This window comes from Lynx rufus, unplaced genomic scaffold (assembly GCF_022079265.1).
Source record: "Lynx rufus isolate CCGP_SWC_20201006 ecotype Redwood Valley unplaced genomic scaffold, mLynRuf1.p SCAF_2, whole genome shotgun sequence".
NCBI classification, from domain to species: domain Eukaryota; kingdom Metazoa; phylum Chordata; class Mammalia; order Carnivora; family Felidae; genus Lynx; species Lynx rufus.
The window spans coordinates 19,175,185-19,186,432 of record NW_025814834.1 but is presented as its reverse complement, the minus strand read 5'-3'; the positions used below and the strand labels follow the sequence as shown (position 1 = coordinate 19,186,432).

The window sequence follows — 11,248 nt, the reverse complement described above, 5'->3', positions numbered from 1 at the left end:
CGGTTAAGAATGCAAGTGTCTGCAAGAATATGTCCTTTTTAGAAATAACAGTCGAACCAACAGAAGGTTAATAAAGGCTTTAATTTCACACACACAAAAAACTCTATGCATAATTTAAAAAGGAAACAAAAACAAGGAAAAACCATAAACGATACAGAGGAACAGTTCTGCTAAAACACAGATAAAGTGCCGCTCCATACAAAACAACATAAAGAAATCAGAATCAAGTCACTCTGAGCACAAAGAAAATCACCTCACAAATAATGTGGCCAAAGCTGCCAGCAAATCTGGTAGTGGCTCAATTAGGCAAAGTGTAGGACCTTTACTTTTCTGTCTTCCTCTCTACAGCATAAGTAAGCAACACTGACAACAGGCCAGAGGAGTTGGGATGCAAGGACAAAAACTCAAGAGAGGGCGGGAGACCTGGGGAGGGGATGTGTGTGTGGGCTCAGTCCCCGCAGCCCCTCTGCTTTTGAAATAGGCCAGTCAGTTGATTGCTCTTACTGTTTTGGCATTTGACCTACTGAACTTGGGTCCTGATCCAGACCCTCATTCCCCTCTATTGTTTTGCCAGTAAACATGCCTATACTTTGAATCTCTTAAGGTACTTTAAGAAAAGTTCAATGTTACTAAAATCAACTGCTTATATTCATACTGGCACACTGTTTTAATTAAAAACTTCAAAACCTCAGACATATAGCACACATGGAAAGAAAAATTTACTGTGTATAAATATGATACAACGGAAAAGACTGCCTGAAGTCTAGTAATCAAAGCATGCCGTAAAGGAGTCAAGGATTGTGGTGACACACAGCCAAAGAATTGTCACAAAACTCTCAAGGCCTAACAAACTCTAGTTTCCAATCATATATATGTTTTTCAGATGTTAATAAGACATACCAAGAGACAGAATTTTGAAGTGATACATGAGGAAGATGTTAGATGGCAGAAATCTGTTCAGGTTTGGTACACACTTAACGAGAGCATTACTCAGTGTTAAAGCAAGACGGAGAGGAGGAAAAGGACACACCTGTTTTGGGGGGACACTTATGTGACTTGCATCTGGTACTGGGTTTTGATTTTTCCAAAAATCTCATATATATACAAGATTCAAATATACTTGGGAGATGTAGCTGTTTCTCTGATTTAAAACAAAAGACCTCCTGAGAGAGGTCAGTTAAATCAGAGAGAAAAAAAATAAAGTGTGGATGACTGAGAGCGTCCACTGCAGTCACTTCAGAGGACAAAGAAAGAGGGAGAGAGTCATATTTATTTGTTTTAATATAAACTCTTTTCAGATCACAAACTCTTTTCAGATCACAAAAAAACAAACTACTTTTCTCCTGTAGGTTTCCAATCCCCACTCCCATGCTCTCTCTACACTCCTAACACTCAACTATAGTGACGTGGCCAAGAGATCTTCACTTCAGGTGTTTCCAAATAATTTTCATTATACAACCATATCTGTAGCTGTACATGCGTCAAGCTATGCTTACATAGTTACATAATGGTAACTGCAATATGGAGGAATAAGTAAACTCACAAATTCACCTGCTGAGGTTTTAATTCTTAAAGTTTCTCTTTTGGAAGAATTCTACACTTGAACAAGGAGAGAAGTAAAGAAATGTATAGTCTAGTATTTGCCTCCCAGAGTTAATCAGCTGATTTGTAAGTATCACTGTATACTTTAAAAAATGTAAACACATTTACATTTGTTACATCTGTTACTGAGCCATTAAATTAGGCCTGAAATTAACAGATCACCTCGAGTAAACATAGCTTTTGGAATCAAAATATAAATAGAAGAACAATTCATGGACTTGCCTCCTACTCTACCTGCTGAGACAAAACTTAGATTTGAGTGTGCACACACATATAAATACCCCCACAAAACAGAGGCTATCTCCTCATAGGCCTAAATTACAGTCATGGCTACTAAAGGGACAGCAGCCATCTGGCCACATGCAACTTCCAATTCTCCATAATATTAGGTGATAAGAGTCAGTAAGTCTGGATTTTAGGTTAGTTTTCCATTCAAAAAAATTTCAATTAAGATCAGTTGTCTGCAGAACTAAGTGCTGTCGAGTTCTAATTCAATGTCATTTAAAGTAGTGTAACCCTATTTGGTAATTTTCAACAGAAAGGTTACTGTGTAGGCTGCCTGGGACTGAAGCACTCTGTCCCTATCTAACTTGTCCCTTGCGGCCCCAACACCCCAATGCCCCATCCCCCTGATTGTGAGCAAACTGATCAGACTGTGCAAAAAATATATATATATATATAATATATTATTATAATTTTTAAATATATACAGCCAGCTCAAAAAACCAATAAACCCTTTCAACGTGGTCCAGCTGAAATCTCCATCTGTAGTCATGAACCCTTCACTGAACCTGAATGAGAACACGTAGTGAAAGGGGGGATGGATAAGGAGCGCAGGGGGAGGGGAAGGCCGAACAGGCCATAACAATGCACAGCTACCAAAGAAAATTCAAGTCCAAAACTTGCAAGCGTACAAGTGGTGAGAGAAGTCATCTACCTCAGTAACCTATTTCCAACTAACAAGTTCAGCCCAAGAAATGAAGATCAAATCAAATCAGGTTTCTGAGTCACGTGTACTTCTAAACCACACACACACACACTACAAAAACAAATCAAGTGAGGGCACTTCATGGGCAATCAGGCTTATGGCATTTCTATTTTTTTTATGCCCTAATGCATCCATCCCCCATTTCAAATCATTTCCAACCATTTTTAACAGTACCTCTCAAAGCTCTCAAATACAAACACATGGAAGAGAAGTCCTAAATAGCTACAGAATTTGATCACCACTTCACTCATTTTTGAGAAAACCAGTTATTTCCCAGCAAAAGCTATAATTTTTAAAACAAATATTTTCCTCTGCTCTATATTACTCTTGCACAACTTACTGGCATACCATTTTGGAACATTCACTATGGTAATGCGTAGGTAAATGGCAGGAGGCAAAGCTTTCATTGGTAGTTAACCAAAAGTGCTGGGGCCATTTACAATTTGGAAACTGAACATTTTAGAACAGGTTACTATGTCAGAACACGTCCAAGCATGGGGCTGCAGCTCTCATAAGGCCATCTTCCAGAAAAGATGTTGCACCTTCTGTGATGGCGGACTTTAACATGTTTACTTCCCTTGAAAAACTGATGTTTTGTCCCTACCTGAGAGCTAAGAGTTACCTCCTTGTTTATAATAAAAGAAAATACTGAAAGTTTCATTTTGCTATACTTAACTGTGTGAACCTAATGATTCCTGGGCTTACAAAAATTATTTTGTGGACAGAATTCTCCTCTGAAACTCATTCTTCACATGGTTTCACAAGCTGCTTACTAACCAAGCTGGTTGTGGCAGCTGAGCGACTAATGCAGCACTTAATACTGCACTCCCATTTAGCCTCAACTCAAAGCACCTAAAAAGATAAATCCATTACACACCTTTGTTATTTGTTAGCTCTTGGGATTACCTAAACCAATCTCATTATAACTCTCACCTGGTTTTAAGGGCAAAGCCAGGCAGCAAATGATTTAAATGTTCTTTATCCAATAGCTCATGTACTTAATTTCCCATTTGCAGCAGGGCTTCTAGGGGTCCAGAGTTTTTAGATTTAACGCAAGAATCCTCATCTTGACCTATGTACAAGGGACAGATGCTAGCATTCTTTCTTATCCCTAAGTATCCTTGCTGGGGAATCCCAACCTCCTAAAGTTTTGGTTGCAATCTTTTAGGGTAACGTTTGCTCCATGGAAGAATGACACGGAAGAAAAAGAAAAGATTCTATCTTCACTACAATAATATAGATGATATACAAAGAATATACTTTGAGAAGGAAATTTCTTTAAAGAAAATGCAAAGTGTAGAATGAATACCAAATGGGGGACCATAACACATTCCAAAGCACCAACAATCCATTTCTTGGGACTGCATGTAAACAGCAAAAGCATTACAAATCCATGAAATAATTTTTTTAAAAAAGCTCCTCATGTCAGGTGGCAGAAATGCCTCTCCTTACCAAGGAGGACACACTGTCATTAGTGTAACATGGAGAGCTGGCTTTCCAGTGAACTTTACTAATAAGAAACAAACATGAAAGAGTGTAGACTCGAGTGAAAACTACTCAAGGAACATAAAAGCTAAATGCCAACTGATATGTATATCTTTACACATTTCTCAGGTGAATGGACTCTTTGACACCTTCATTTCTTCTCAGACTGCTGTGCTATTAACTTTGAGCAGGCATACTCTGGTGACTCATCCTAACTCTTTAAGGCTCCATTCACTCCACATATATGTGTGTGTGGATGTGTATGTACATATGTATATATTTACAACACGTATCCCTAAGACAAAAGGAAGCGCCACTACTGTAGGAGAAAAAGAGGATAATCAGCTACAGATGTGAGACCAAAGTTTCCATAAAACAATTAGCAATGGAGCGTTCCACATAATTGCAATTTTCATCTTTTGGTTTGGCCCTGAGCTGTTTGTTGCTCCCGCATCAAGTAGAATTCCGAATTCTCCTCGGGCAGAGGAAAGGTGAGGCGGGCGGCAGTAAGAGGGAATAATACTCAGTGCGCACTGCCAACCCACGAGTTTGTTCCTCACAAGGCCTGACGAGCGGTCTTCCCCACTTCCATGCTAACTGCCTGAGAGTTCTTTTCCGTTTCCAGCAGCTCATCGAAGATCTCCCTTAAAATAAAACAAAAAAGAAACAAAACAGGACATTTAGTAAGTAAAGCCAAAGGATAGAAGACAGATACCGACAGAGCCTGCACAATCCCATTTGGTGCCTAAATTTTATTGAACAAGCAGCTCATTCATTTGATCACTATCTTAACCCCATGTGCCAATTTTTGAGAAAGCTGGGTGGCGGGGGGGGGGGGGGGTAGCAATGGCACTAGCTAGCCTTGACAACAAAGCCATGTAATTCCCATCCGTGTAACTCAGATCTTCCAGCTGATATCACTGGAAGACAGACCAAGGTTTACGATAGGACAACTTTATCATATAGAAGTCTTAAGTTCCATACTTAGATGCTACTGTGAGACAATTAACATGAAGTTAAGATATCAAGATATAAGCCCTAAGCAAAGAAAACAAAAATCAAAAATTGTCAACCAGCAAGTGATGGGAATACTTTGTCCTTACAGGGGGAAAAAATAGTTTCAGAGATTTGTAGCCCACAGCTCCAGACCTGGCAGTTTCTTACTTGTGCATATAAAAGAAGATGTAACCACTCCGGTCCCGATCACTCTGCACGGAAGCCTCTTGGATTTTAGATACCTCGAGATCATTGTAAGTAAACCATGCCTGCTTCTTAATGTCGTACACATCACTAATGTAATGACCTAAAATAAATAAAATCTTAAAATGGTTTGTTTTTTTTAAAGCCCATCGCGGGGCTTGAACTCACAACCTTGAGATCAAGGTCAAGAGTCAGACACTTAACTGACCGAGCCACCCATGTGCCCCTTAAAATTGTGGTTTTTAGAACACACTGCATTTTTCTCAGGTACAGGAAGTTTTGGAGAGAGAGAAACAGCCTTCCCATCGACCCTACCCCCAGCAGTGTTTCTAAAAACCATTCCGAAAACATGTACAGAAACTCAAGGGAGTAATATAGTACAGCAGGACAACTTTTTGGATATAGATATATGTATGTATATGGAAATTTGGGTCATTTATAGAGAAATTAAAAAGTTGCACCTTTAACACAATTCATATTTAGTGTGATCAAAGAAAAGATTTAAAACTTTTTCTTGATGCATTCAACCTACAGCTCATGATACTGGGCACAGAGCCAACTAATAGGGAGTAAATGCTGGCAACTTCATTTATAAAAAACTGAAATCACAATGTTCATTTACCTGAAGATGAGGTGCTACCAATGTGGCTGACAACACTAATGAGCCGGTAAGAATGAGGAAGATTCCCTGTCTGGAAAACAGAAGTGGGCGTGATTTTTAACTCTTCATTTGAATAAAAGTGAAACACTAAATTTAAATGTACTATCAAAGCTGACATGACAGTTTCAGTGTGTGTAGTCAAACTCAATAAAAAAAATCCAGTGGTTGCTATTGTTCACATCTTTTGACCCAAGAATTCTACTCCCAGCTAAAATTCATTCTAGGAAAATAATTCAAAAGGAAAAAAGAATATGTGTGTAAAATTATTTACTGTAGCATCACCTATAATAATGAAAAGTTGGAATTAACCAAAGACTCAAAAATAGTTAAATGATCAGTGGTATACCAACTCAGTGCAATATTATTCAGTGGGTCAGCAATACGTTAACTTGTTTTCCCAACCCACATGAATGCACACAATAATTACAGCTCTATAAAAACAAGTGTGTTAATGATTAAGTACTGGAAAACAAAATGAACAAAATGAAAATAGTTGCAGTGGTGCTGCTGGGATCATGGGTAAACTTTTACATTTTTAAATATTTTTTTAAATGCCCTTAAAATATTATTAATAGAAAAATTTTTAAAAACCCTGAAAAGTGACATTCATGCACTGCAGGGAGCACCATAAGGTACAATGTGGGGAAGGAATACAGCTGTATGTAAACCAGAACCATTAAAATGTTCATAAACTTTAAGGCAATAATTTACTTCTGGGGATTTAAAGAAGAAAATTCTAAATATAGAAAACACTCAATCATACACAATTCCTCAGTGTATTATTTATCACAGTGAACGACAGAAACTTAAATGCTCATGGTTAAAACCTAAATGAAATGAAAAGTATGTTGATTTGAGGGAATACAGTACATACAACAATTAAAAATAAAATGCTTATAACTAATCTTTAATAAGCAAGCAGGATAAAAACTGTACTTATGACTTTAAAAAAAAAATTTTTTTTTAACGTTTATTTATTATTGAGAGAGTCACAGAGCATGAACAGGGGAGGGGCCGAGAGATGGAGAGACACAGAATCCGAAGCAGGCTCCAGGCTCTGAGCTGTCAGCACAGAGCCCAACGTGGGGCTCGAACCCACAAACCACGAGATCATGACCTGAGCTGAAGTCGGACGCCTAACCAACTGAGCCACCCAGGTGCCCCTACTTTTTTTTTAAAGCACACTTGGAGGCAGAGATGATAAAGTATGTCAAAATGCTAACAGTAGTTGTGTTAGGACAGTGGACTCCTAGGCAATTAAAATTATAAAATTGGAAAATGGAAAAAAAAACAATTATTTCAGAAAAAAAGAAGGGTAAGAAAAGGTTACAATGTGCTCTAGTTTAATAGTGCAATAGTTTTTACTGAGTAACAACCAGCTAGTTTTGGTATATAACTTTAAAGACAATATAGTTTTGGGGCGCCTAGGTGGCTCAGTCAGTTGAGCGTCCGACTTCGGCTCGGGTCATGATCTCAGTGGTTCAAGCCCCACGTTGGGCTCTGTGCTGACAGCTCGGAGCCTGGAGCCTGCTTCGGAATCTGTGTCTCCCTCTCTCTCTGCCCCTTCCCCACTCGTGCTCTGTCTCTCTGTCTCTCAAAAATAAATAAAAATGTTAAAAAAAATTTTTTAAGACAATATAGTTCTGGCAGAACTAAAGGTGAGTTAATATTAATATATAACATCAAGAGCCATGTTACTCATTTACTACCTAACATGTACACGAGGGAGTCAGTTTTGTTTCAGTCTGTTTTGAAGCTTGTGTGTAAGAAACGAGGAGCAAAGGCAAGAGAAAGTGAAGGCCATCGGACAGCTGCCACAAGGCACAGATGAACCCGCAAGGGACACGAACAGGGAGGCCTTTGAAGACAAACAGCAGGAGGAGTAATCCTGACAATGTGACCGGTTCTACTCACGGAAGAAGGTCACCTACCTCAGCATTTCTTTTCAGCTCCTCAGCCTCAGCTTCTGTGTACTCCATATCTAAAACATCCTCATTTCCAGAGTCCTCATCAGAACCCAATGAGTCCAGAAAAGAGTTGTTAAACTCTGAAGAATACAAAAATGTTGTAAAAGTTCTTAGAACAGACACAAAGAGATAGGATTAGAAAAGTAAAAAAACAGCTTGGGGTACACCTTTTATCATCCTATGGAAACATAAAACATATTATCATTAGGGTTCCAATTTACCCAGCCCACTCTGAGGAATAACAATTCAGGTACCAGGTATCTATAAAAGAAATGTCCCTTTTTCTTTTAAATATATTTATATGAAAGGGATAGGACTCTAATAAGAAAGGAATAAAACTGAAAAAGAGAATATGATTTTACAGATAACCCAATTTCACTACATTCCACATTCTATAAACTGTATGTTAGGTTTGAAGTACTTGGTGCATATTGTGGATGCCCCAGCAAATACAAACCACCTCACAGAAAAGAGACCATAAAAAATTAGTATCCTTTCACATTCTTCAACATTAACTCTTTTGAAATTTAATATAATGGTATCTAACCTTGAATTTAAGGTTCACTTAAAATATACTACACTAATAATTAAATCCAAAATCCACTTTTTTCTTTAATGATGAGTTTCTACTGAAAGAATCCATCTTTAGTAATGACTTAAATAAAGAGTCCCAGAAGCATTTGTAGGTGTCTCTTTGCTTTAAAATACAATTAATCCCACTTAAAATCATAGTATAGAGTTATTTAAAAGACACGAACACTTATGAATGGGAAGAACAGAGAAAGAGACTATAGAATCAGAATCCTGAAAGCTACAAAGTAGATGGTGACGGACTTAGCAGACCTAGGAAAGCCAAAACCAAATCTTAAGCCAGTAACAGAAAAGTTGAGAACCAATCCAATTTAAATCACAGACTCTTGTTCAAAAGACATACAACTTGCAAGTATCATGTACCCCTGAAATTGGAGGCTAAGGAGGGGATAAAAAAAAATAAGGATTTGGTGAAAAGTGTTTTGAGAAACAGACCCCCAGGATCCCCTCCCCTCCACTTTATGCTGCTAAGCAGTGACAGATATCTGGAGTTTCATCCTCTGGAGGGGGTAAAACACTCTCTGGACTGGGGGAACTCTCTGGACTGGGGGAACGCCAGGGACACACAGCAAATGGGGAAGCAGGCCACCATTTGCAGGGCAAACCCCTCTACCCCAGCCCTATTCCTATACTTGGCTCTCAGAACTCTGACAGCCTCATCTTTTACCTTTAGGCAAAGGCAATAAATGAGAAAACTCTTTTTTTTTTTTTAAGTTTATTTACTTATTTTGAGACAGAGAGAGAGCAAGTGCACAAGTGGTGGAGGGACTGAGAGAGAGGGAGACAGAGAATTCCAAGTAGGTTCCGCACGGTCAGTGCAGAGCCTGATGTGGGGCTTGAACCCACGAACTGTGAGATCAAGAGTCGGCCGCTCGACCAACTGAACCACCCAGGCCCCAGAGAAAACTCTTTTTTTTTTAGGAATCTGACCAGCCCATGACAAAGTCCTAAAATATTAACATCATCTTCAAAACAGTCCCACCCTCTAAAACTCAGAGTTGATGAGCCCTAACTATTCATGTGCTCAGAGCTTCCAACCATCTTTTTGTTATTTTTTTTAAGTTTATTTATTTTTGTGTGTGTGAGAGACAGAGTGCATGCTTGAGTGAGCATGTGAGTGGGCAAGGGGTAGAGAAAGAGGGGGAGAGAATCTTAAGCAGGCTCCATGCTGTCAGGCTGTCAGCAGAGCCCTATGCAGGGCTTGGACTCAAGAACTGTGAGATCATGACCTGAACCAAAACCAAGAGTCGGACACCTAACTGACAGCCACCCAGGTGCCCTCAACTATCTTTTTAGTCTCCTTTTCTTAACAATGAACCAACAACCAAAGATTACTAGACATTGAGGAAAGCCTCTAATAAGTAATATAAAGACCATAAGAACCACACAGGACAGGGCAGTTGGAGGAAACAATCTATTCAGGGAGAAGAAACCTTCAAATAAACAAATCAACTATATTTAATATCCTCAGAGATTTGAGATGGTATTACTTCCATGACCACCCCCCAAAAGCTTACGAAAAAGAGAACATACACAAAACAAATCAGTTCTTGAAAATCAGAAATATGATAGAAATAAAACACTCAAAAGAAGGTTTGGAGCTAGAGATAAGGTTAGAGAACTTTCCCAGGAAGCAGAGCAAAATTACCAAAAGATGGAAAACTAGAAAGAAGAGATGAGAAAATTTTAAGAATCAGACCAGAAAGTCTGGATAACAGAAGTTTCAAAAAGAGAAAAGAGAGTGAAAGGGAGGAAGTCAGTGAAAATTTCTTATAATTGAAGGACACAAGTTTCTCTATTAAAATGATCTTTTAAGTGCCCAGTAAAATGGATGAAACAGACCTACATCAAAGCACATCGGTATGAAACTTCATCATAGTAGAAATAAAAAGCTCCTACAAGCTTTCAGACAAAAACGGGGTCATATCAGGATAAAGAATGGCTTTCATACGGCAACTCTGCAAACAAGACTTCTATCACTGCTCAGCAGCATGAAGCTGGAGGGAAACAATGCTTTCACAATGACTGCAAACCCAGAATTCTATACAGCCAAACCATCAAATACTAGGTCCAGTGAAACTTGCAAGGCTTCCAAAAAAACCTGAGTCACAACCTCTCTTTTCTAAGAAAACTACTAGGACGTTCTCCATCAAAGCACAAGTAGAGGGGTGCCTGGGTGGCTCAGATGGTTAAGCATCTGACTTCGGCTTGGGTCATAATCTCATGGTTCATGAGTTTGAGTCCCACATCAAGTTCTGTGCTTGGATCCTCTGTCCCTGTCTCTCTCTGCCCCTCCCCCGCTTCACGTGTGTTCTCTCTCAACAATAAACGTTAAAAAAAAAAAAAAAAAAAAGCACAAGTACACAAGTAGACCAAGAATGAGGAAGGGTGAGATACAGGAAATGAGAGATTCAAACAAAGGAGAGAATCAGAGGGAATCCCCAGGAGAATGGTTAGGGAGCTCTCAGGGTATCTTTGCATGGATGTAAAGGGCAACCAGTCCAGACTGGAGCAATGTGACTTGTGACAGCCATTAATGCCACTACTATACCATCTTTCTAATAGAGCACAGAATGCCTGGGTGAAATCTAGCTTCAATTCTTATTTGTAATTGCCTCAACTATGTGCCAGCAAAATTCAGGCTCTCTGCTCTATGCCCTGGTGTCTAGATCAGCCTAGAGCACTCAATTTGTACCAAAGTGTTCTGTTTTGATCTATTTCTGAGAACCAGAGAAAGACTAGTGATCTTGGAAA

The 11,248-nt window shown here is 39.0% G+C and overlaps 1 protein-coding gene across 2 annotated transcripts in view; it reads right to left on the bottom strand.

Annotated features, from left to right (window-relative positions):
• The window catches only part of USP37 (ubiquitin specific peptidase 37), a 102,641-nt gene that overhangs the window by 3,526 nt on the left and 87,867 nt on the right, over positions 1 to 11,248 (bottom strand). Inside the window, exons 22-25 of one of the 2 annotated variants that reach the window (XM_047083468.1) lie at positions 7,868 to 7,983; positions 5,898 to 5,967; positions 5,240 to 5,378; positions 4,636 to 4,719 (exon numbers count right to left, since the gene is read on the bottom strand). In XM_047083468.1, the coding sequence (XP_046939424.1) occupies positions 4,636 to 4,719; positions 5,240 to 5,378; positions 5,898 to 5,967; positions 7,868 to 7,983 (409 nt within the window). Of the gene's footprint in view, positions 1 to 62; positions 4,720 to 5,239; positions 5,379 to 5,897; positions 5,968 to 7,867; positions 7,984 to 11,248 lie in introns of those variants that run through there. The other variant, XM_047083469.1, reaches the window with a different exon arrangement.